This window comes from Mercurialis annua, linkage group LG2 (genome assembly GCF_937616625.2).
Source record: "Mercurialis annua linkage group LG2, ddMerAnnu1.2, whole genome shotgun sequence".
Classification (NCBI taxonomy): Eukaryota; Viridiplantae; Streptophyta; class Magnoliopsida; order Malpighiales; family Euphorbiaceae; genus Mercurialis; species Mercurialis annua.
Window position 1 is genome coordinate 55195852 of NC_065571.1, and position 26085 is coordinate 55221936.

General features: G+C 31.9%; 6 protein-coding genes across 7 annotated transcripts; 2 read left to right on the forward strand and 4 right to left on the reverse strand.

Annotated features, from left to right (window-relative positions):
• The first annotated feature begins 576 nt into the window (after positions 1-576).
• On the forward strand, positions 577-4397 carry LOC126669817 (probable lactoylglutathione lyase, chloroplastic). Its single transcript, XM_050363380.2, has 9 exons — positions 577-823; positions 1231-1444; positions 1534-1658; positions 1823-1887; positions 2086-2298; positions 2420-2467; positions 2779-2886; positions 2969-3109; positions 3991-4397. The coding sequence occupies exons 1-9, from the start codon at positions 685-687 to the stop codon at positions 4030-4032; spliced, it is 1095 nt and encodes a 364-aa protein (XP_050219337.1). The 5' UTR covers positions 577-684; the 3' UTR covers positions 4033-4397.
• Positions 4398-6722: 2325 nt separating this feature from the next.
• LOC126669051 (probable RNA methyltransferase At5g51130) lies at positions 6723-9380 on the forward strand. Of its 2 annotated transcripts, XR_007638413.2 has the most exons (9): positions 6723-7197; positions 7354-7468; positions 7558-7605; positions 7866-8136; positions 8307-8394; positions 8467-8532; positions 8759-8827; positions 8936-9175; positions 9309-9380. XR_007638413.2 is itself a non-coding variant. In XM_050362354.2 (8 exons), exons 1-8 carry the CDS (start codon positions 6850-6852, stop codon positions 9023-9025), a joined length of 1095 nt encoding a protein of 364 aa, XP_050218311.1. In that variant the 5' UTR covers positions 6723-6849; the 3' UTR covers positions 9026-9290. The 2 variants fall into 2 exon arrangements, 1 of the variants encoding a protein (XP_050218311.1); XM_050362354.2 differs by lacking the exon at positions 9309-9380 and having other exon boundaries at positions 8936-9290.
• A 180-nt stretch (positions 9381-9560) lies between these two features.
• Positions 9561-11254, reverse strand: LOC126669050 (stemmadenine O-acetyltransferase-like). The gene has a single exon (XM_050362353.2). The coding sequence runs from the start codon at positions 11200-11202 to the stop codon at positions 9895-9897; it is 1308 nt and encodes a 435-aa protein (XP_050218310.2). The 5' UTR covers positions 11203-11254; the 3' UTR covers positions 9561-9894.
• A 3170-nt stretch (positions 11255-14424) lies between these two features.
• Positions 14425-16121, reverse strand: LOC130015138 (stemmadenine O-acetyltransferase-like). The gene is made up of 2 exons (XM_056104723.1): positions 15480-16121; positions 14425-15086 (listed from the first exon to the last, which is right to left on the reverse strand). Exons 1-2 carry the CDS (start codon positions 15670-15672, stop codon positions 14425-14427), a joined length of 855 nt encoding a protein of 284 aa, XP_055960698.1. The 5' UTR covers positions 15673-16121.
• A 5021-nt stretch (positions 16122-21142) lies between these two features.
• Positions 21143-22627, reverse strand: LOC130015139 (uncharacterized). The gene has a single exon (XM_056104724.1). It carries the CDS (start codon positions 22625-22627, stop codon positions 21143-21145), a length of 1485 nt encoding a protein of 494 aa, XP_055960699.1.
• A 1606-nt stretch (positions 22628-24233) lies between these two features.
• Positions 24234-25730, reverse strand: LOC130015059 (stemmadenine O-acetyltransferase-like). Its single transcript, XM_056104505.1, has one exon. The coding sequence runs from the start codon at positions 25663-25665 to the stop codon at positions 24355-24357; it is 1311 nt and encodes a 436-aa protein (XP_055960480.1). The 5' UTR covers positions 25666-25730; the 3' UTR covers positions 24234-24354.
• Positions 25731-26085: the final 355 nt, after the last annotated feature.

Sequence of the window (26085 nt, forward strand, 5' to 3'; positions counted from 1 at the left end):
TGGGCTATTCACAAAATCAAACCATGTCATTTTAGAAGGGCCCAATATGAATTTTCGACATACTATTGACCACTGCATTTTCCTGAGTGGAGGAGTATCACATTAGTTAAATTTTATATAATTTTAATTAATAAAAATATACAAATATTAAAAATACATAATTCCACCAAGCATAGTATATTTATTGAATGAAAACATGTTTTAAAAATCAATTCATTACATGTTTAGATATTCTATGCTGAAATAAATAACTAACTATAGAAATTATAGTGAGAATAAGTTTTTCATTCTATTTTATTTAGATTAATTAATTTTTATAGTACTAATAACCTATATTAAATACTATAAAATGCAATCTGAAGAGAGTGAGGACAAATGGAGGGGTATCGGTAATTCTCATCATCCTATCGTACGGCTATAAAGAATAACCCGCCTCCCTGTCTTTCTTGTTCGCTTCATTCCGCAGCTTAGTACAAAAGCATTTAAATATACTTTTATTTTAACAAAAACAAAAAACAAAAACTTTATTCTAAATTTCACATTTTTATTATTCGCATCAAAACCGATACACAACAAAATAAAAAAAAATTAAAATCTCACGCTGTATTGAATTGAATGTACGAACTTATCACTAGAAACCTCTCTGTATTTTACCTGCGAAACTGAGCTCTGTAGAGTTGAAAAATGGTGAGGATATTACCTATGGCGTCGTCGATGAGACCGTCGCTATCTTCTTTCAGACTCTCTCAGACTTGCCGTTTCTCTTCTCTTGCTGTTTTTCCGTTCACCGCTTCTTCTCGCAGATTCGTTAATCTCGGCAGTGGTAATTTTTCTTTTGCAAATCCAATTTTTATAGCTTAGAAGTTTGAATTTAATCGCTGAATTTGAAATTTGTATATCTTTATTTAATTTATGTTTTTTAATCTAGCTTTGACTGTATTAAGCACTTGTTAATGGATCTGTTATTATGTAACGTAATTATTTTAACAATTTGGATTAATTTTAACCGTCATATTTCCTTGTATTTCATCTTTATAACTGTTATTTGAAAAATCATACAATACAACCATTGTCGTGTGTAACAAACCAATAATGCATTAGCTGTGAAATATTTAATAATAAAAAATAATAACTAAAAGATTCTCGCACAACGGTTGCGTGAGATAAACACCCGCATTGGCTCCTTGAGGATTTCATTGTTAAATTTTTTAGGCATGTTTGCAATTGCAGCTGTTCCACAATCACATTTATTTGGATTGAAAGCGCCATCTAAGCTTTGGAGAGGAGAGAATTGTAGTAGTAATATCGGTGTGGCGGCAGCTGGAAGTATGGCGCAAGCAAGTACATTTGCTTCCCAAGAAAATGCTTTAGAATGGGCTAAAAATGACAAGCGGAGAATGTTACATGTTGTTTATCGTGTTGGGGATCTTGACAGGACCATAAAGTATATTAATTATCTCACTTGTTTCTCGTATTTTACTTTGTTTTTAAATGATGTTTAGGAACTTAAACACAATTGTTTGGTGGTTGCAGATTCTATACCGAGTGTTTGGGAATGAAGCTTCTGAGGAAACGTGACATACCGGAGGAAAGATATACAAATGCATTTCTTGGATATGGACCGGAAGATTCTCACTTTGTTATAGAACTTACTTACAGTAAGATATAAGCAAATAACACTATTAATCAGTTTTAGTTTTTGTATCACTTCTAAATGACTTATGTATTATGACTAGTTTGATATACTTTGTCATTTGTACATTTTGTATCTGCATATATTTTATGTTGCATATGTTTATGCTTGTTTGTCTAATGCTGGCAGATTATGGAGTTGACAAATATGATATTGGAACTGGATTTGGACATTTTGGAATTGCAGTTGAGGATGTAAGTCCCGCAATGAAGTTCTTTTTTTCTGTTAGTTTATTATTTTCTGATGCACTGTAGTAGGTTTTATCTAGTCCTTGTTTTCCATGTTGCTGTTATAGATGTTTCTGCACTTTATTTATGCATCTTAGGGCACATGCTGTACTGTTTTCTAAAAAAAACATGAGTTGGGAGTTATTAATCTAACATTTTGGTCAGGTTGCCAAGACAGTTGAGCTCATAAAGGTTAAGGGTGGCAAAGTGACTAGAGAACCTGGTCCAGTCAAAGGTGGAAAGACAGTGATTGCATTCATTGAAGACCCTGATGGTTATAAGTTCGAACTTTTGGAAAGGGGACCAACACCTGAGCCTCTTTGTCAGGTTATGCTTCGCGTTGGTGATCTTGATCGTTCTATCAATTTTTATGAGAAGGTGAGAGCTATTGTGGAGTGAACCAAGCAATTGTCTTATAACCATTACTTCATGTGTTCTTTGTTATTTTTAATTTATATCATGTTAAAGTACTAAATTATTGTCTTGTTTTGGGAGGTAGGCTTTTGGCATGGAGCTTCTTCGCAAACGGGATAATCCAGAATACAAGGTAATTTGGCTTTGTTTACTGAATTCTTATATTGTAGCTTTGGGCACATTCTGTACAAACGAGATTGCTGGAGTTAAGCAGTCTTCCTTATCTATACCAAAATTATTTTTACCATTTGAATTGTAAAGGTATATCTTTACTAGGATAATGAGTACTTGGACAATAAGAATCAATAGTATAAAAAGATCCTTATGAGGAGAGAGAGAGACTATTTTACTCATTTGCATTACTGGTTGTGATGTTTAAACTTTAAAGTATTTGGAAGTTGGTTCATAGTGCAGGACTGATATTTCTTTTTCTCGTATAATTAGTATACAATAGCAATGATGGGATATGGTCCTGAAGACAAAAGTGCAGTACTGGAGTTGACATACAACTATGGAGTCACTGAATATGATAAAGGAAATGCTTATGCTCAGGTATTACCCTTTTCCTTGTTAGTGTTAAACATAAGGGATATCAATTCTATGTATTTGGATCTTATTTCTTAGTGTCCAACAGATTGCGATAGGCACAGATGATGTTTATAAAACAGCAGAAGGAATCAAATTGTTTGGAGGGAAAGTTACTCGGGAACCTGGACCATTACCTGGCATCAACACCAAGATAACTGCATGCTTGGATCCTGATGGTTGGAAGTCGGTATAATTTCTAGATTCTTTCCTCTCTTTACACTTGCTTATACTGTTTTTTTCCCTTTCTGACTAAATGAGACGGGAATTAGATGCACTGAATAAATTAGTAGCTATTCATCCACTGGTACTGTTGAAAATAAACCCATTTAATTGAAATATCTAGTTGTACACATCAATAGGAGCGTACACGGAACCAAATTAACCAAAGAACCGAACTGAACCAAAACATGGTCGGTTTGGTTTACGTATTGTAATTTTTTTAAACTTTTGACTTGGTTTCGTTTTTAACTTTAAAGAACAAAAAACCAGGAAAAAAAGCGAACTATACTTTTATGTATATATGATATTTTTAATAAAAATGACATTATTTTCTTATGTGTTGAAATAATAAAATTCATGATGCAATTCTAAATTTAATATCTTTTAATTTTTTATTTTCTTTCTTCAAATTTTTTAAGACAAACAATTATTCTTGTATTTCGGCAATAACTGAATACCGAAGCGAACTAAAATTTATCCCTTTAATTCGGTTTGGTTTGTATTTTCATAAAAAAAACCAATGGGCTTTCAACATTTTCACTGTCAAATTGAACCGCATTGCTGATTACTCACCTCTACTCATAAGATTATGTGTCATTAGTCTGTAATAATTGATCGTAATTACAACATCATTCAGATAAAAGTCTTCCTTTTGAAGGACTTGCCATGCTGCCTGCTAGAAAAGAGAAAACAATTGAATAGCTTGATTGGCCTTTCTTAGATAAATACTTTTACGTTTGATTAATTTGGCCATCTTTTTTATTTCGAACGCATGTGAATAGCAATTATTTAACTTTGTTATTCTTCATTTAGTTTTACACTGTTTTGTCTCCCTTATTCTTTTTGCAGGTTTTTGTAGACAATATAGACTTTCTAAAGGAATTTGAGTGAGCATTTTTAGAGGAGCAACCCTATACAAATCATCGAATGACAGGTTTAGAATTCTGAGCCAAAATATGATTTTGAAAAGCTATGACCTCACCTGTGAGATAATGGATACAGATCCCATTTTGTAGATAAGATTAAAAAAACTCCTTCACAATGACCGTATCAATGAACATCTTCCAGGAGAATTTCAGCAATGAAAGGAAGTTAGAGATATTATCTGTTCAATTTTATTCCCCGTTTCATCGTTGAGAAAATATCTTGTAAGCATGGTGTAAGGATACTTGCAATTGTTGTATTGTACCAATTAGATCACTGTTCTCAATATATGCATCCCACAAATATATCAAAGGTTAATGCCTTGAAGTTCACCATTTGTCCCTTTTTCGTTCGCATCTTAACGTTATAAAATTTTCGGTTATATTCAAATTCATACTTTTTGTTTTCAATTCCATGCAATATTGACATTGTGGCAACCATGTCAGCCTATTCCACTTACTTATCGGTTGACAATGGCCGCTACGGTGTCAAAAATGCTATTCAATATTAAAATTCTAAAAATCATAATTTAAAAACTAAAATTTTAAAAATCTAAGGATTTATTTTACATTTTGTTATAAAATTCTATTAGAAAAAAAATTCATTCAAAAATTTGATTGAAAATTATCTGAACTGATTCTCACAGTTTCAATATCATGATCACCTCGCCACCAGCTGAGCTACTACTAATAACCTTCTGGAGACTAACCGCACGTCTTGATTTGATGGTGGCAGCATGAGACGTCAGCACCGATTTCGACACAGCTGCCGCAGTGGCGAGAGCAGCTCCTGACTTCGTAGTTGATCTCACACTGTTGAAAAGAGAAGTCAATGGTCTCGACAACGATGATGAAAGAAGTCTCCATGCCGGATCACATGAAGGCTTGCATGACTTAACTTGAGTAAAAGAATTGCGGCGTGGTTGAGTAGTGTGATTATTAATATTGACGTTGATGAATTTTTTGAAACGACGTCGTTTAGGGGGGGATTGATAACGTAGCTAGTAACAAACGTAGCTAGTAACATAAAGGCAGCAAAGCAGCCTCACCAACATAAGATCTCACCAATTCAGGCAATTAGGGTACCCGGACCGAGAAACCTTCACTGAACAACCCACTTGACTACTGCCTGCACGAATGGACGAGCTAATAGAAACGGTATCTCTGTATAAAGCACGACTGATGCGGTGACTGAAGTAATCAACCTAACTCGGTCCACGTCCACACCGACCTCAGTTTCTACCAACAAACTCTCCGACATCACAAACAGAATCTGACACACACAGAAGGTTCTCCACATCACATATCTTGCTCGATATACGAGACACAATGAGGAGTTGCCACCTCAGCTAACCGATTCTGTGGAGGCCAAGAGAAGAGGAATAATCCGCTGAGGTAGTTTTGCACAAGGTGAACCTATATAAGGCACCTTATGTGCAAACCCTGAAATAATTCTTTTTCTTACTCTGCACTCTCTTTTCTCTTCTCTTCTTCCTTTTCTTCTTACAAATAGTGATTAGACCGTCGAAGCGATTTTCCGGTGTCCCTCACCGGTATTTCGTCTGACATTTTCCCTGTTTGTTTTTGTTCTTTCAAGGCCTGTTGACCGGACCAGACGGCAGTGATGGCAGTTAGCGAGGGTGAGTGGAGATGAAGGAGGCGATGGTGACGTGGATGAATCGGAGGAGTCGTTGAGGATTTCGTGGAGAGAATGACGAGAGATAGAAGTCGAGTCGTTGGGGGAGTGCAAACTGAGGAAGGAGTGACGACAATAACGACAACCATGACGATCACAGTTGCCATATTGATAAAGAGGTAAAGATTATGAGGAGTTGATAATAAATTGTAAAAAGAGTAGAATGAGTCTCTAAATTTTTAATAAAAGTTTAATTATTATTTTTAATTTTTTAAATGACACAACAGCGGTTGAGTAAGTATGAATTTTAAGATAATTACAAAGAACTGCCTGATATGGTTGCTAGTGTTAATTCTTTTAGGTTATGGTGGAATTGAAAATAGAAGGTGTTGATTTGGGTGTAATTGGCGATTTTAAAATGTCAAGATATAAACGAAAAGGAGTTAAAAGATGAAGATTTTTTTAGTCTATTAGCCTATATTCAAAAATAAATACATCAAGAGTTTTGAGATACTCTGTCTATTTTTTTCAACTTTCATGGATACGCTGTGTGTTATGTTTAACCCTTGAATTAATTATGAAATGGCAGTTTCACCGTTCAAGGAAAGTTTATGGGATGATGAGCTAAAAATATAGTTTTATTTAATTTTAGTTAACTAAATTAAATTTATTTAGGATCGGGATTCTCTCATGTTCAATAATCTACATCATTTATTATAAAATAAATAAATTAATTTAACTAAATTTGGACTTTTTTGATCTACACTATTCATTTTGTAGTGTAAATTTAATGAACATGACCCCTCATGAGGCTCATGTTCATTTGAAGAATCCCAATCCATTTAATAATGGTGTATTTTTGGTCAAGCAATGGATAGACGACATGTCGTCGCTATGATGATGACTTTATGGGCTGAATTACTTTGACCTCGATGGGCCGAGTTGGACGGAAAGTAAGGTCGCAAATAAACGACGTCGTTGGTTCAAATTCGAAATTAGTTTCCTAATTAAACGTACAGCGAAGCTATAAATCTCACTGATAAACCCTAACTCTTCCATTCTGTCTGCAAATTTATCAAAGCTTAACGCGCCAACAGATTTTCATTTCCTTTTCTTTCTCTTCCCTCGATTATCTGTATATCTGACGAAATGACAGAAGAGAAAGAAAAGAAAATCATGAATAACATTATCAACAACAACACTGAGAAAAAGAAGAAGAAGCAAAATAGAAAACAGAAGAATCAACAAGAACTTGAAGTAAATGGAAATGATCAGAAACAGAAGAATCAACAAGCCGTTGAAGCAAACGGAAACGATCAGAAACAGAAGAATCAACAAGCAGTTAAAGTAAACGGAGACGAAAGCAAACGGAACGGCGAAGAGAAAACAAAAGAAGAAGAAATGAAGAACGAAAGCAGAAGCGGCGTTAACAACAAGAAGAGAAAAGGGAAAGAAGTATGTCCGTTCGGAAATTACAGAAGCTATTACGGTTACCGCGTAATTCTCTTATCTCATTATTTTATTTTTTAATTTAAATATAAGTTTAAATTTTTAATTTTAATTTTTGTTGAGTAAGTTAGGGTTTGTATGATTGTAGTTGAGTAAGTTAGGGTTTGTATGATTGTAATTGATATATGAAATGATGTGAAACAGATAGGGAAAGATATGGAAGAAGATCCACGGCTTAAGGTTTTAAAGAAGGAATGGTTTGAAGGAAAAGATTGCCTTGACATTGGCTGCAATAGCGGCATTGTTACTATTCAGATTGGTAAAATCTCACTCTGTTTTTTTATCACCTTTTTTTAATTCTATGATGACTTATCATTTGTTTCTTTATAATTATTGTATTTGTAACAGCTAAAAAGTTTAACTGCCGGAAAATACTTGGAATCGACATTGACTCTGGTAAGAACAAACTTCGTTTTTTTTACCTTTTTATGTGCTTCTGATTGTGATTTCAACAGCATTTTGTGTATATTAGAGTGAGAATTTAAACTATTTGCGTGTGTTTTTATGTGTATTAGTTGCTTCTCTTGAGCATATAGAAATCAATGACTAGAAAACTTTGTGATTTGATATTTTTATTTTAGTTGATTTGGTAACGGATGATGCTTTGTTACTCGTAATGTTTCAGTGCTAAATCAATTATTCTATTTATCTTCCAGATCGGGTTTCAGATGCATTTTGGCACTTGAGAAAATTTGCGAGAGCAGGTGCTGCTGCGAAGGGTAATAACAAGGCTGCTAAAATGGAGGTCGCAAATGATGCAATTGGTTCAGAAAATTCTGTAGCTCCATTGTCAATAGATAGAAATGAGACTGGAACGGATAATTTACATTCTGAGGAAATAGACCTATTTGATATAGTTTCTTTTAAAAAAGAGAACTTCGTACTGAGTTGGTCGCAGCCGGATAAGCAGTATGATACAATTCTTTGGTAAGTTTCTTTTATCTGTTGCATGCAATGAAAATGAGTTTCTTTTAAATTTTAGTAGTAACGTTTGATTAGTCCAGCAAATTATCATCATTTTTCTATGTAAAAGCATGTGGTTGTTTATTGCTTTGTGTAGTCATGTGGTGTAATGCTCGTCCCTTGACTTGCTGCAGTCTGAGTGTGACGAAATGGATTCATTTAAATTGGGGCGATGAAGGACTAATTACTCTGTTTTCAAAAATCTGGAGACTTCTTCGTCCGGTAATTAAATCATCTATTGTAGTATTTGAATATCATCCTTGTATTTACTGAGGTAGTTGTTATTTTGAGCAGGGTGGCATTTTCTTGTTGGAACCTCAACCTTGGCGATCATATGAAAATAATCATCTCGTTTCTGAGGTTTTAATTTCTTTCCATATTTGATATAAATTAAAGTAATTCACCTTCTCTTAGGTCTATCACACTTTTGGGGAAGGCATGTAACTTTATTAAACTTTTTGATACCCTCAACTAAAGATTTTATTTATTTTCTTTTCCTTTAGAAAATATTACATTCTTTTGTTTGTTTTCTCGAGCACCTTATTGTCTATCCATTTACCTAAGAATTCCTTCTCAAACTGTGCAGACAGCAGCTATGAATTATCGAACCATCAAATACCGTCCAAAGTGTTTTAATGAAATTCTTCTAGATAAGGTATGTCTTTGGCGTTTATCTTAGTGTCAAGGTTCACTGGAACTAGCAAATTTCTGGGAGGTTTCTTTTATCTTCTGATGGTCAGTTCGAATTGTTGCTTGTTTACAGATTGGATTCAGGAAAGTCGAAAACCTCTCTTCAGCTGTATCTGGCAGCAAAACTGGATTTGATAGACCCATTTTTGCATATCACAAATGAATGAGCTAGCAAAAGGTTGTGGTATACAGCATTTAGCCTCGTCACCATTAAATACGGCGCATAGATTTTGGGAGTTATAACTTTTACAGGCAGGCAAATGAAATTAAATTAGCGCCAAGGGAGCTTCAGACCCTCTTAAATGGATTATCAGTTACGGTGATCTCTCAATCACGCCTCTGTTTTTTGTGAGCTAATACTAAAATCTCTAAAGTAATATAAATTACAGCGAACATCTTCATGTTCATAATGTACATATATTTGTTTTTGCTGTTTTGTTCTACAGTTGCTCAGTTTAACTTGTGGAAAGTTGACAGTACAAAATTGCTATCAAGCAGCCAATACCAGAGAATTAATATATCAAGGTTTAAAAAATTTGCTTAAATCACTAGTTTCATTAAAGGTCTGGATATATTAGTTCGAATAGCCTTTTAATTATTAAGAAAAAAATTATATTAAAATGAAGAATCTAGACATATTTATCAAATAAATATCTCTATTTTATTATTAATTGATCACTTAAACTAAATATATGAAGTTATTAAAACTATTCAATAATATAAGGAATTAAGAATACATTTGTATTTTATTATTAAGAAATTACTCACAACACGATAGTAATTTTTTTCCAATTTAAAATGCAAGGACAAAATATTAAAATAGATGTAGAAACTCATGCAATTATATTTTTTTTTTTAGTTTGATTATGAGGTGTCTTGAACGGATTCCAACTATAAAATCACACCTTTAAATCTTGTATATTTAGACTAATTCTCACTCGAGCTGGATAGATTCCTTGCGGGAAGTAAAACTCTGGCCCAAATTTAATCCGCGTGCTTTACCAACTCACCTGCGCATTGAAGTTGATGTAATTATATTTTGTAGGGTTGGAAGGAAGCATATTGGAGGATACCGTGATTTTGTTGAAACTTGAGCATGTCTTCCGTAGTCAAAGAAACCCATGCTTCAATTCCTTCACCATCCTTTGCATCAATAAAAACTGCCAAATTGTTAAGCCCCATATGAGTGCTAATCCAAGCAGGTTTTCCCCATCCAAAATCAGCTTCATAGAACGGAAATTTGCACCAACTGCTAAAGCTAAAAACATCTGTCACCATCTTCATCTCTGCTGCTGATTTTATGAATTTCAAGTATTCACCATCTTCATGCACATTCCTCACATGTTCATCGTTTATGCTCCTTATCGACTGCCTTAAATTTCCTGCTAAACCCTTGTACTCTACTTCCGTGTTCCTCGGCCATTGCGCCAATATCGGTTGATTGATGTTCCCTATACACTTGTTCGGCAATGACGGGTTCAATCTCTTGCGTAAATTTACCGTACTTGTAGCAAGATGAGGTTTCGTGCTTGATGATCGGTCTTTTTCTTGGGTGACGGCTATTACAGCTCCCCAAATGAGTGCAAATAATGCCTCTACACGAGTTGGATGGTCCCCGATTTTTTCCTTTAGAGAAGATAATTTCGAGCTATCGAAAACAAATTTTCTAGTAACGATTGTAGATAACAATAAATCTTTATCCATGTAATTGCCCATGAAAAAGGACGATAAGTCTTGAGGAGGAAAAAGAGAAGTGCAGTCAAAAACGACACCCGCCATGTCATCATTTTCATGCTCGGTGCCACCACCGCGATTAATCGTTGCCCAGCTCGTAACGAATGAAGCAAGAGCTGAAGCATCAGCGAGAGCATGCCGAACGCAAACTCCAATCGCAATTCCTCCGCATGAGAAGAAATTTACTCTAACTAGTAACATCTCTTGATCAACTAAATTGTCTGATCTATCATGCGGGTTACACGGAAGTAGCTGAACAAGAAAACCAGCGTCGTGCTGATTAAGCACCGAAGACATGTCTGTATCAACGACGGCTTCAGTGTAAATAACTCCATGATCATTGCAGTCGACGGATAACGCGTCTTTGAAGCGTCCGGCGAACGGAAAGTAATGAGTTAATGTTTCCGAAAGGGAGGATTTTAAGTGAGCTATGTTGGATTGTTTGGCATTACTAGTTGGTGCATAGAAGAGGAGTAAGGGTGCGTACATAGGAGGGGATAACTGATCTAGAAGACAGAGTTTATAGGTTCTGAGTCGAGTTGGTGTTGGGGATGAAGAAGGCTTGATGATTTCTTTGGATATTATTTTAACAATATTCGTGGCCATCTCTTTGATTCAGAGTGAAATGTTCTTAACTGGGTTAAGGATTGTTTTGAGAATGAGATAGCTTAATGTCAATGGAATATATAGGAAAAAAGTTGCCTTCTTTGAGGAAATGTCATACCACGCCAAAAGTATAGCACCAATCACATTATTTTTAGGCTAATAGTATGAAAAAACCTCCACCAACTTTATTAATGTAGACAAAAAATGTAAAAATTAAATAAAAAAAGTAAATAAATCTCCTTAAAATTAAAATTTTCAAAATCTAATATAAACATCAATAAACAATTATTAAAAATAGCAAATCCAAAGTAAAATAAATCAAACTGTAAGCTTGACCTCCTTTTAAATAAAAATAAATGTGCATTTTTTTTTGATAAAAGGGAAACCGGCGAAAATCAGAAAGAAATAGAGAGATATACACATTCGGAAAAACGAAATTCTCGCATTATCATCAGAGATGTAGCTAGAAATATTAGCTAACAAAGCATCATAGACATTGAGTTCTAAATTCTGAGAGAAGCCATGGTTAGGCATTCTGTCAGCACATCGATTTTTTTTCATGTGGATATATTGGATTTTCACACGCCAATCTCGCTTCAAAAGACATTTGATAGCAATCAACAAATTAGTATTGACATTAACAGAATAATCTTCCTTAAGAATAGCTTCCACTACAATTAAACTATCCGGCTCAAAAAATTAGTATGTTCATATTAGACAAATTATACTATACATAAAAGCTAAATCAAAACTACCCAGATGTGAAACGACATACTGAAATTGACTGACGTTCCATATGGATGTCAAAGGCTTGGGGATGTTAAAAATTATGTACAAGAAAAAAGGGGTGTTGGTTGGACATAAGCGAATATTAACAAAACCATAAAATACAGTTATGACACTAAGGAAAAATTAAAAATAAATTACATACCAAAAAGTCAATAAAACGCAACAAGCAATTAATAATTATTATGCCAATCGACAAAACACAAGTTGGATTTTTGACTTTGAAATAAGGCTAGCCTCATATGTATACAAAAAAAATATTGACTTTAAAAGATTAAAAAAATTATGAAATCATAGAAATTTTTATTTTGAATTTTATGAAGATCGAGTACTTATTTGTTTGAAATTATATAAGTGTACTTATTTGTTTGAAATTATATAAGTGTATTTTATTATGTATAGAAAAAATAATTTATGTGAGTTTTCGTTTTAAAATATATATATATATTAAGGTTAAAAATGATAAAAAGAGCTTTTGACTTTAAAATTTCGACTTTATCCATAAATATTAAATACGGCAAGATATGGTAAATTAATGTTAATATAAACAATAAAAAATAAAATAATTGTGATTTCTTTTTGCAAATAATGATCTTTATAGGTATTTTTATGTATGTCTATATCATAAAAAAATTATAATAAAACCTTTTCTTTTGAGAAGGTGAAAAGTCAGAAAGAGTCACTTCTTGCCTCAGGCGGGGGGAAGGAGGAGATGATTCTCATGCTCCCGAAAGAATTGTGTGGGTAGCTTTTTTTAGGATTTGACTTGAATTGTTCGACTCCATCTAAATGGGAAATTCGCTGTTCATATTCATTAAAAATCAAGTTGTGTCTAAAATATCTCTTCAGGTGATTAAAAGGACCCGTCCTTTCGTCGAGTTCCCGGTCCGGTTTACTAGACCTTTTTACTCTCCAGCGGAGAAGAAAGCTCGAAGAAAGCTAAATTAAAATTACGCAGATTTAAAACGACAATACTAAAACTGATTGCCGTTTTTATATCGATGTCGTGGTTTGGGTAATTTCTTTTTTTTTTTTATCTGTCTGGCTTGGTAAGTTAAAAATTAAGTAAGTACAGAAAAGGATGTTGTTGGTTGGACATAACCGAATATTAACAAACCATAGAATAAAGTTATGATACTAAGAAAAAATTAAAAATAAATTGAATAAGTAATAAAAAGTCAATAAAACACAACAAACAGTAATTATTAATGCCATTAAGCAAAACACATTTCAAGAATTTTTGATTTTGATATAAGGCTAGCCTAATATGTCAAATTTAGGTAGAAAAGTCATACTTTTGGTCCATTTTTTTTTTTGAATAAGTCCATATATTTTTATGCATTACACTTCAATCCTTATTCTTTTTCATGATTTAGTTGTTTCAAGAAAATTAATTTGTTAATAATGACATTAATATATTTTATTACTGTAACATACTTAAATAGTATTTAAAACAAATTCTATTACCACTACTTTTATTTTATTAATCATGTACAGGAGACAATACAATATTGATTTAAAAAGATTAAAAAAATTATGAAATCATAGAAAATTTTATTTTGAATTTTATGAAGATCTTTGTTATATGTGTACTCATTTTTTGAAACTATATATGTATACTTTATTATGTATAGAAACAATAATTTATGTGAGTTTTTCATTTTAAAACATATATTATATAAAATATAAAATAAAAACTCCATATATGTAAATTTTAAGGTAAAAAAATGATAAAAATTCGTCTTTATACATAAATATTAAATAGATATCTCTAACGCATTAAGGTATTGTTACTAATAAGACGGCGTGCTCAAGAAGCTAGTATATTGACACACTGGTGCGTTTGGGGTATTAATGTCTGATGCATTTGAAGCATCTAACATGACCAACAGAAGCGATGCATGTCATTCTTTTTTTTATTAGAAGTTTAAAAATATAAAGAGAAAAAGATAGTTTTTTTTATGTATTTGTAATATATTAGAGACGTGTAGGATAGGTAACTGAGATATATCTCTAATTGCATCGACATGGAGGTATTGTTACTATTGAAATGGCATGCTAACGCGCTATTTTGGGCACGGGCGCGTTGATGCGTCTGATATGACTGACACTCACGCAACATGTATCATCTTTTTATTGGAAGGGTAAAAATTATAAAGACATGTGAATGTGAAGATTTTAGAGAGTTGTATTGGAGAAAAAAATTCAATATATATATATATATATATATATATATATAGCTAAAAAAAGTACTCAATTGAAATAAAAAAAAAACTATATTTAATATTAATTTTTTTATAGTTAATAATATAAGGAACTAGGGATACATTTATATTTAATTATTAAGAAATCAGATATAGTAATTTTTTTGGCAATTTAAATTGCTAGGATAAACACTTCAAATAGATTTAGAAATTCATGCAAGCCTATTAAAAATTATACTTTATAGGGTTGGAAGGACGCATATTGGAGGATTTCATGATTTTGTTGAAACTTGAGCATGTCTTCCGCAGTCAAAGAAACCCATGCTTCAATTCCTTCACCATCCTTTGCATCAATAAAAACTGCCAAATTATTAAGCCCCATTGCAGTGCTTATCCAAGCAGGTCTTCCCCACCCAAAATCAGCTTCATAGAACGGAATTTTGCACCAACTACTAAAGCTAACTCCCTCTCCTCCCGATTTTATTAATTTCAAGTACTCACCGCCTTCGTGCATATTCCTTACATATTCGTCGTTTATGTTCCTTATCGACTGCCTTAAATATCCTGTTAAACCCTTGTGGTCTATTTCCGTGTTCGTTGGGCATTGGGCCACAGTAAGCTGATTGATGTTCCCTATACATTTCTCCGGCAATGGTGGGTTCATCCTCTTGCGTAAATCTACCATAATTGTAGCAAGATGACGGCTTCTGCATGATGATGGAGATTGTTCTCGAGATATAGCTATCACAGCTCCCCAAATGAGCGCGCATAATGCCTCTACACGAGTTGGACAATCTCCGATTTTTTCTCTTAGAGAAGATAATTCAGACCCCTCAAAAACAAATCTTCTAGTAACGATCCTTGACATCAGTAAATTTTTATCTAGATAATTACCTGGGATATTAAACTTCCTGTGTCACTCAAGTCTCAAAAAATCTCGAAAAGGTCACTAAAGTCAATTTTCTTACAAAATGGTCACTGAACTATACCTTTTATTATAAAAGGGTTCACCCATATAAAACGACGTAAAAACCTAACATTTTTACTTACGTGGTAAGCCAAAATTACAAAAAGGAACATAGTTCAGTGATCTTTTTGTAATAAAAGGAATAATCCAATGATTTTTTTGTAGTTCACAAAAAGTTTAGTGTTGTTTTCGTAACAATAGAAATATTTATGTAATAAAAGGTATAGTTCAGTGACCACATTGTAAGAAAATTGACTTTAATGACCTTTTTGAAATTTCCTGAGACTTGAGTGACTCATGGAGTTTATTATCCTAATTACCTGTGGAAAAGGTTGATAGGTTTTGAGGAGGAAAAAGAGAAGTGCAATCAAAAACAACACCAGCCATTTCATCATTTTCTAGAGCGGCGCCACCACCACGAGCAATTGCTGCCCAGCTCGTAACGAATGAAGCTAGAGCTGATGCATCAGCGAGAGCATGCCAAATGCAAACTCCAATCACAATTCCCCGCATGAGAAGAAATTTACTCTTACTAATAACATTTCTTGATCAGCTAAATTATCTGATTTATAATGCGGGTTACACGGAAGTAGCTGAACAAAAAAATCAGCATTAGGCTGATTAAGAACCGAAGACATGTCAGTACCGACGTTAGCTTCAGTGTAATTAATGCCATGATCATTGCAGTCGACAGATAACGCATCTTTGAAGCGTCCTGCGAACGAAAAGTAATGAGTTAATGTTTCCGAAAGCGAGAATTTTAAGTGAGCTATGTTGGATTGTATGGCACTACTAGTTGGTGCATAGAAGAGGAGTAAGGGTGCGTACATAGGAGGGGATAACTGATCTAGAAGATAAAGTTTATAGGTTCTGAGTCGAGTTTGTGCTGGGGATAAAGAAGGCTTGATGATTTCTTTGCATATGATTTTAACAATATTCATGGCCATCTCTTTGATTCAGAGTGAAATGTTCTATCCGGGTTAAGGATTGTTACGAGATAGCTTAATTTTAATGAAATATATCTATACTATATATAAAAGCACGGATGGGGGGACATGTAAATTTACTGAATAATCCTTTTCAGTTTACTACTAAATAAAGATTTTATAGTCATTAACAAATTAGTTATTTAATTAATCACTATTATAATTAAAGTCCTAATTAGAATAGATAGCTAAATTATCTCCAATTTAGTTTTTAGTATATAAAAAGTAACTAAATTGTCTCCAAATTACTAGGAATACCTATCTTTTAGTTTGATTGAAATACAAAATTAAAATATTATATTTGGTCAATAGAATATTATTTAAATTTCTATCTTATTTTAAATTTCCATCTTATTATTTTTAAAGATATTATTAATAAAATTAAATTAATTATTTAATTATGATTATTATAAAACCAAAAGAAAAATAAATTCAGTATGGAAAAAAAATTTAATAACCGAATATATTATATTTACTTTTACAAAAAATTTTAATTAATTTAATATTAATTATAAATAAAAAATTGATATAATTATAATAAATTTATTAATATGTTCATTGACGAGTTACGTTACGAGTCACGTGCATAGCACGTAATGCGAAACTAATAGGTAAAAAAGTTGCCTTATTTGAGAAAATGTCATACCACTCGGAAAGTATAGCACGAATCACATTAATTTTATTGAAACAGAAGTGTTATTCCATAAAAAAGTGGTATAACAAAAATCACACTAATTTTACTGAAAATTGTAGGCAAAAAAATATAAGAATTAAATAAAAAAAGTAAATAAATGACCTTAAAATTAAAATTTCCAAAATCTAATATAAACATCAATAAGAAATTATGGAGAATAGCAATCCAAAGTAAAATAAATCAAACTGTAAGCTTGACCCACCTTTTAAACAAAAATAAATATGTATATTAGACAAATATAAAATAAATTATATGAATAGTTATATGTTTTGAACAAAGGCAAATGCCTGACAAATGAAGTATTTAGACCAAATGTTGTAAAAAAGTCAAACCTTTTATAAAAATTTCACAAAAGTTATGACCTTTCAATTTTATCGATTTTGGCCAAAAATAAATTATTTGATTTCAATTGTGGTCAACTCTCAATTTGATTTCAATTTATCTATGTGCCGCCTACATGGCATGCACATATATTGAAAGGTCAAGATTTTTGTGAAACCAAATAATCCATTTTTGGCCAAAATCAACAAAATTAAAAGGTTATGACTTTTGTGAAATCAAATAATCAATTTTTGGCTAAAATCGAAAAAATTGGAAGGTCGGGATTTTTGTGAAATTTTTGTGAAAGATTTGACCTTTTTACGACATTTGGCCAGGTATTTATATAAACTAGTTTCGCATTACGTGCTATGCGCGTGGCTCGTAACGTAACTCGTCAATGTACATATTAGTAAATTTATTATAACTATATCAATTTTTTATTTATAACTAATATTAAATTTATTAAGAATTTTTGTAAAAGTAAATATAATATATTCGGTTATTAAATTTTTTTCATACTGAATTTATTCTTCTTTTGGTTTTATAATAACCATAATTAAAATATCTTTTAAAATAATAAGATTGAAATTTAAATAATAATATATTGACAAAATACAGTGTTTTAATTTTGTAGTTCAATCAAACTAAAAGATAGGTATTCCTACTAACTTGGAGACAATTTAGTTATTCTTTACATACTAAAAATTAAATTGGAGATAATTTAACTATCTATTCTAATTAGGAAATTAATTATAATAATGATTAATTAAATAACTAATTAGTTAATGACTATAAAATCTTTATTTAGTAATAAACTGAAAGGCTTATTCAGTAAATTTGCCTGCCCCCCTCCCCATCCGTGCTTTTATATATAGTATAGATATAGATAAAAACTAAATTAGAGATAATTTAGCTATCTATTCTAATTAGAACTTTAATTATAATAGTAATTAATTAAATAACTAATTAGTTAATGACTATAAAACCTTTAAAAATAAACTGAAAGAATTATTCAGTAAATTTGCATGTCCCCCCCTAATCCGTGTTTTTATTTATAGTATAGATATAGATATATGACGAATTAAGATGAGTACGAAATAGATGGTATTAGGGGCGGGATTTGGGTAGAATTAAATGTAAAGCCCAAGACGGACTTGGGCCGAACTTGGACTTGTAAAAAATAATTGGGCTTTTTACATAAACATCTAACATTTACAAAAATATTACTTTTATACGGGTAAGAGTTTTCAATATGAAAACTACCATCCATGCTGGAGATTATTACTTTTATACGGACTAATATATACTACTCCAAGTCAAACCCTCATAAACCAAATAATTTTCTCTTTCCTCAAATTTTTCTCTCATTTCTTTCTCTCAGCTCACCTTCCGCCTCCGCCGTTCCATTTCCATCGTTTCTCTTCCATTGTTCCACTTCCGCCGTTCCACCTCCGCCGTTCCGCCTCCGCCGTTCCGTCTTCGTCTCGCCGTCATTTTTTTTTATCGTTTTGATTTCAGATCTGAATTTTTTTGTTCTTTTTTTTCATTTTCAGATCTGTAATTTGCTAATTGTTTACTGTTTTTTCACCATTAAACATGTATAAAAGAGTATCTTTAAAGAATCTAATACTCATTTCATGTTATTTAGAATAATTTTGTGATTTTATGGAATAAAATTATGTTATTTCTGCATTTTTTTTGTGTTTCTGTATTTTTTTTTTAATTCTGCAGAACGATTTGTTGATGATGATTGATTGCTGAATTATTGTAATATCACTGTGTTGTTGATTTTATGTTGATATCAACTGATTTTTTTTTGTTAACATTGGCAAATAAAATAATATTGTCTGTGGAATAAACTAAAAAATTAAATTAAATTAAATTGAGACTAGATAATGATATGATAGCATCATGGAAGAAGACAAATAATGAAGTTGAATTATTGTAATGATATAGTGTTGACATTGTGTTAATTTTCGGTTGATATTTTGTTGATTTTAGCATTGGTGAAAAAGAAAATAATAATGTTAAATTATTATAGTGATACAATGCCGATCTTATGTTGATATTGCATTAATATTATGTTGATATTGAATTGATTTTATCATTAACGAAAAAGAACACATTATATGTGAAAATAAAATAAAAAATTAAAATTAAATTGAAAACATGTTGAAAAAATAAAAATTAGTATAAAAAAAGATTGAAAAATTTAAATCAGTTAGTTTATTACATATGTTGATATCAACATAACATCAACAGAATATCAACACAAGATCAACATTGTAACATTTTAATAATTCAATATCATTATTGTCTTTTTCACCAATGTTAAAATCAACAAAATATTAACCGAAAATCAACACAATTTCAACATTGTAAAGTGGCAATAATTCAACATCTTTGTTTGTCTTCTTTCCCAAAACTAACATATCATTATCTAGTCTCAGTTAAATTTTTATTTTTTTAGTTTATTTTACGGACATCATTATCTTATTTGTCAATGTTAAAATCAATAAATATCAACTGATTATCAACATAAAATTAACATAAAATCAACAACACTGAAACATTATAATAATTTTATCAATCTACCATCATCAACAAATCGTGCTGCAGAATTAAAAAAACACAGAATTATAACCAGACATAGTAAAACTGCAGAAATAACATATTTTCATTCCATAAAATCATAAAATTATTTTATGGACATGAAAATTAGTATTACATTCCTTAAAGATAATCTTTACACATGTTTAATGGTAAAAAAAATTATCGTGACTTAAAAACAGTTAATAAAATAATTTCTAGATCTGAAAATGAAAAAGAAAAAGAAGAAGAATGGTGAATCTTTTTATCTCAAAATCTGATCATATGTCTTTAAAAAACTTTTTAAAATCATTAAAAACTTCTGATATCTAGTCTTCCTTCCGACAATAACTCCGATTCAGATCTGAAAAAGAAAACACAAAAATAAGAGAACGACGGCGGCACAACGAAGACGGCAGTGGAGCGGCACTGAGACTTGATGAAGGGCGACGACTATCAGAAGAAGAAATCGTGGGAAGAAGAAGAAAAGAAATCGCTACTTTCAGAGAAAAACGAAAAAGAAACCGCCAATATCAGAGCTAAGAAAGAAGTTCGTATAAAAGAGAAGAATTTAAAAATTTAGGTCAAAAAAGTAATAAAAGACTGTATGAAAAGTAAAGAAAAATCTTGGCCCGTATAAAAGTTATTGGACTAAAAAATCCCGTAAAACATATAAAAAGCCCAAAATAATTAGCCTTCTGGGCCCGAGCCTGGCGCCCCGAAACTGGCCCATGTACATGTCTAGAGCATTTTCAATAATTCTTTTTATTTTAAAGAGTATCATTTATAAAATAAAGAGCATTTTTTAAATAAAAAGTAATATTTTAAAATGTACCCCAACAGACTCTAAAAATGACTCTTTATTTATTTTTATTTTTAAAAATAATAATAAAAACATTTTTTTTTGATTTTTTTTATATAAAAAATATAAGATAATACATTTAAAAAGAAAAATAACTAATTTATTTAAAAATTTAAAATTTATCTTTTTGAATTTAAAGTAGAGGGTGAAAATGGCTTTCTATATATGAAGAAAGATTTTTGTTCTCTACTCTAAATGTAAATTATATAGAAATTATTGGACTTTTAATCAATTTACAATGGCACAATGGCCGACGAACAAGGAAATAGACTACAAGGGTGTACAAAAAATTTAAGGATATTCTCATAAAAACCGTATATATTTTGCAAAAAGTTATTAAAATGTGTCAGCTGATATGATTTTCAGTTCACTGACAACTTCAATCGACACTACACACGTGTTATAATAGCAACAATTAAGTTTTTAAAGCACCAAAAGAAACGAACTTTCTAACTAGCATTTCTTCTCGCTTTTATCTCAAAAAAAAACTAACTATCCATAGCTTTTTCCTCAATTCTTCTTTAAATGCCGTTAATGGTTTAAGTAATAAAATTGAGGGACATAGAGGGCATTTGTGAGGGTTAATGTAGAGAAAACTGTCACTGTTCCTATATGAGTGACAAGAACATGATTGTTGTTTGGAAGATTGATAAAGACACCAGTAATTGGTTTATAATCAATGAAACAATCAAGAGAGCAAACAATGTGGTCTGTGGCACCTGTGTCTACTAACCAACCATTTTTAGAGAACTTAGTAGACAATAGACAAGTATGAATTATACCTGAGTAAGTTGGCTGAGTTGGATTTTGTGACTTAGCAGAAAATGGCTTTGGAGTTGAAAACTTTGCAGAAGCTGTATTAACATGTGCATTATGATAAGATGCAGCATGTTGTGAAGATGATGATGGATCAGTAGTTTGTTGTAGCATGGCTAACAACTGAGAACACTGTTCTGGAGTAAAAGGAAATGCTGGAGTTGAAACAGGAGCAGCAACAACATGATTATTGTTTGAATTCCATTTACTAGGACCAGCAGTATTAGTATCAACAATAGGTTCAGTATCTTCATAGCCAGAATCAACCTGGTTTGCATAACCAGGAGTGTTTGATCTGAATCTCGAGAAGAAACCTGGAGGGTATCCATGTTTTCTATAACACCTATCAATAGTATGATTAGTCTTCCCACAATGAGAGCAAAGCATCACTTTTCCTTGTGTATTGAAAAACTTCTTCTGAAAACCAGAATTCACTTTACTATAGCAAGCATTGTGATCATATTTCACACTCTCAGCAGCAAAAGCATGAGCATCAGCTGAATCAACATTATCAATCTTTGATAGTCCAATCTGTCTTTCATGTCTCAAAGCCATGGCAAAAGCTTTATTAATTGGAGGTAATGGTTCAAGAAGAAGAATATGAGATCTCACTGTCTCAAAATTTTCATTTAATCCTTTTATGAAACGAATCACATAATCATTATCCGGATATCTCTTAATCAACTCATATCCACCACAACTGCATTTAGGAATGCATGAACAGATTGGTATAGGTCTAAAATTTTTAAATTCATCCCAAAGAATCTTCAAATTTGTATAATATTCAGAAACTGACATTGTATTTTGTTTTATCATGCATATCTCAGCTTGTAGATCAGAAATTCTATCTGCATCACCTTGAGAGAACCTCTCTTTCAAATTCTCCCAAATTTCTAAAGCATAGTTCAGAAAACTTACACTTTGCGCTATCGAAGGAGTCAAAGCTCTATAGATCCAAGAAATGACCATATTATTGCATCTCACCCACATAGAATAACATCTATCATTTTGATCTGGCACTGGAATCGATCCATCAACAAATTTCAGTTTATTCTTCAAAAGTAAAGCCATTCTCATAGCTCTGTTCCATGTATGGTAATTCGTGGGATTCAGCTGCATAGTAACATGCATTGCCGAAGGATTTTCACTGGGATGTAAGTAAAAAGGACTAGATACAGATTCATCAAGATTCATCGCCATTGTAGTGACGCAAGAGAAGAAAAATCAGAGAAAAAGGAATAGAAAAAAACTGTTTGTTTACCGAGAAAATATCAAAGAACCAGAGAGAAAAGCAAAGGAAAAACAGAGAAATAACTGCTCTGATACCATATTAGAAACAAAAAAATTTTCTCATTTAATTTGGTTAACCTTTACAAAGAATGTAGCTCAAGCTATATACCAGATTATGGTAACTGACTTATACATCTGTTAGCACCTAATTGGTTTACAAGAAAAGAAAGAAAAGCATGTGACATAACAAACTAATTAAGTAACTGTCTTGAGTCATAATATGCTACTGCTGGATGCACCAATGCATTGAGTGATCAGCAGTTAGAAACCAATCTTCATAAACACTAAGATATGTCATTGACAGTAATCATCTTTTCTTTTATGTTATTTTAATTTCATATAGTATAAAGTAGCCAAAAAAAATTTCATCTTTTTTATGGATTAACATTTATCGACGAAGTCCAAATCAAATTTAAATTTTCATAAATCAAGAACTGAAGATAGATTAGAGATCTTTCAACAATAAAGATGAAATTGTTCAAGGGTTATAATAATTTTTAAGGGTAATTCCAATAAAATACCAAACGTTTACGGATTTTGTCAGTTATAACCAAACCTTTAAAAAATGTCTATTTTAGCCAATTTTGGGATATTTGAAACCTTTTCTAGCCATTTGTAAATAAAACCGAAAAATTTGCTATTCGCCAATGGGATAAACTAACCGATTTTGAATGATTTCAATAAAAAAAGTTTCAAATATCTTATATCATTCATAATCGGTTAGTTTAGTTCATTGACGAGTGGCAAATTCTTTGGTCTTATTCACGAATGGCTAAAAAAGGTTTCAAATATCTCAAAATTGGCTAAAATAGACAATTTTTAAAGGTTTGGTTATAATTGAAAAAATCCGTAAAGGTTTGGTATTTTATTGAGATTAACCCTTTTTTTAATATTGTATTTTTATTTGTTTGTTTTGAGAATTTTGTTTTGTACTTTCTATATGAAAGGTTTGTTGGCCTTACTATGTAAAAGGTTATTGCCTTTTTTATGAAAGGTTTTCATGTGTTGGTTGTATCCGATTTTCTAATTTCATAAATCAGTTTGCAGATGACGGTGAATACTGAGCGAAGACGACACTTTGCTAGCGAAACAGTTGGATAATTTATTTATTTTTTCGTAAGTAGATCTGCGAATTAGACAGCATGTTGTTGGTTCCATATCAGGTCATCGGATTTATATTTCGAACTTGTTTTCGAATTTCTTACAAATGTAACTGTTTCATGTTCGATTAATGAAGTTTGATAAATTTTCAATAAAAAAAAGAGTTTTAAAAGCACCAGTTTCATTCAAGGTCAAGAATAATTTGTTCAATTAAGGGCCTTTTAATCATTAGGAAAAAATTTGATTAGAATAAAAAAAAATCTAGATATATTTATTAAATAAATATCTCTATTCATAAAAAAGTTATCTAAAATTTATTATTAAATGGTTATATTTTTAGTTATTAAAAAAGAACTCAATTGAAATAAAAAAAACTAGATTAGATATTAGTTCTTATTATATATATTCCATAATATAAGAAATCAAGAATACATTTATTATTAATTATTAAGAAATAACTCACAACAGGATAGTAATTATTTTCCAATTTAAAATGCAAGTACTAAATATTAAAATAGATGTAGAAACTCATGCAATTATATTTTGTAGGGTTGGAAGGACGCATATTGGAGGATTGCATGATTTTGTTGAAACTTAAGCATGTCTTCGATAGTCAAAGTAACCCATGCTTCAATACCTTCGCCATCCTTTGCATCAATAAAAACTGCCGAATTGTTAAGCCCCATATGAGTGCCAATCCAAGCAGGTTTTCCCCATCCAAAATCAGCTTCATAGAACGGAAATTTACACCAACTAGTAAAGCTAAAAATCATCTTCATTCCTCCCTCTACTACTCCTGATTTTGCTGATTTCAAATACTCACCGCCTTCGTGCATATTCCTTACATATTCGTCGTTTATCTTCCTTATCGACTGCCTTAATTTTTTTGTTAAACCCTTGTAGTCTATTTCCGTGTTCGTCGGCCATTGTGCCATTGTAAATTGATTGATGTTGCCTATACATTTCTTCGGCAATGGCGGGTTCATCCGCTGGCGTAAATTTACCATATTTACACAAATATAAGGTATTGGCGACGGTCCATCATTTTTTTCTTGAGATATGGTTATTATAGCTCCCCAAATTAATGCGGATAATGCCTCTACACGAGTTGGACGATCTCCAATTTTTTCTCTTAGAGAAGATAATTTCGACCCGTCAAAAACAAATCTTTTAGTAACGATCCTAGGGAGCAATAAATTTTTATCTAGATAATCACCGGTGGAGAAGGCCAATAGATCCTGAGGAGGAAAAAGAGAAGTGCAATCAACAACAACACCATCCATATCCACATTTTCAAGAACAGCGCCACCACCACGAGCGATTGCTGCCCAGCTCGTAACGAATGAAGCTAGAGCTGACGCATCAGCCAGAGCATGCCAAATGCAAACTCCAATCGCAATTCCTCCGCATGAGAAGAAATTTACTCGAACTAGTAACATTTCTTGATCAACTAAATTACGTGATTTATCATGCGGATTACACGGAAGTAGCTGAACAAGAAAATCAGCGTCGGTCTGATTAAGAACCGAAGACATGTCTGTATCGACGTTAGCTTCAGTGAAGTTAACGCCATGATCGTTACAGTCGACAGATAACGCGTCTTTGAAGCGTCCGGCGAACGGAAAGTAATGAGTTAATGTTTTCGAAAGGGAGGATTTTAAGTGATCACTGATGTTGGAATGTATGGTACTAATAGTTGGTGAATAGAAAAGGAGTACGGGTGCATACATAGGAGCGGATAACTGATCTAGAAGACAGAGTTTGTAGGTTCTGAGTTGAGTTGGTGTTGGGGATGGAGAAGGTTTGATGATTTCTTTGGATATTATTTTGACAATATTCATGGCCATCGATCTCTTTGATTCAGAATGAAATGTTTTGACTGGGTTAAGGATTGCTATGAGACAACTTTATGTTGATGGAATATATAACGGAAAAAAATAGGCATAATACATTTTTTTGACCCTGAATTTATTTTAGAGCAAATTACTATGACACCCCTCATATTTGACATAATTCACAGTTTAGTCCCTCTTATTTGAAAATTGAACTATATAGCCCCTCACTTTTGTTTTTGTCAACGATTTAGTCCTTCCGTCCATTTTGGATGTTAGTCAACAAAGTCAATAAAACTATATGGTCCCCCACTTTTGTTTTTCTCAACGATTTCACCCCTCATTTTTGTTTTTGTCAACGATTTAGTCCCTCATTTTTGATAATTAATTTATCCGTAAGTCCTTTGACTTCGTTGACTAACACTAAAAATGGAT

Coding starts and splice junctions, on each gene's coding strand:
- LOC126669817 (XM_050363380.2), top strand. CDS start 685: ATGGTGAGGATATTACCTATGGCGTCGTCGATGAGACCGTCGCTATCT. Junction 1,888..2,085: donor TTGGAATTGCAGTTGAGGAT/GTAAGTCCCGCA, acceptor CATTTTGGTCAG/GTTGCCAAGACAGTTGAGCT. Junction 2,887..2,968: donor AAGGAAATGCTTATGCTCAG/GTATTACCCTTT, acceptor AGTGTCCAACAG/ATTGCGATAGGCACAGATGA.
- LOC130015059 (XM_056104505.1), bottom strand. CDS start 25,665: ATGGCCATGAATATTGTCAAAATAATATCCAAAGAAATCATCAAACCT.
- LOC130015138 (XM_056104723.1), bottom strand. CDS start 15,672: ATGCGGGGAATTGTGATTGGAGTTTGCATTTGGCATGCTCTCGCTGAT. Junction 15,087..15,479: donor CCTATCAACCTTTTCCACAG/GTAATTAGGATA, acceptor TTAATATCCCAG/GTAATTATCTAGATAAAAAT.
- LOC126669050 (XM_050362353.2), bottom strand. CDS start 11,202: ATGGCCACGAATATTGTTAAAATAATATCCAAAGAAATCATCAAGCCT.
- LOC130015139 (XM_056104724.1), bottom strand. CDS start 22,627: ATGGCGATGAATCTTGATGAATCTGTATCTAGTCCTTTTTACTTACAT.
- LOC126669051 (XM_050362354.2), top strand. CDS start 6,850: ATGACAGAAGAGAAAGAAAAGAAAATCATGAATAACATTATCAACAAC. Junction 7,198..7,353: donor GAAGCTATTACGGTTACCGC/GTAATTCTCTTA, acceptor GATGTGAAACAG/ATAGGGAAAGATATGGAAGA. Junction 8,395..8,466: donor TCTGGAGACTTCTTCGTCCG/GTAATTAAATCA, acceptor TATTTTGAGCAG/GGTGGCATTTTCTTGTTGGA.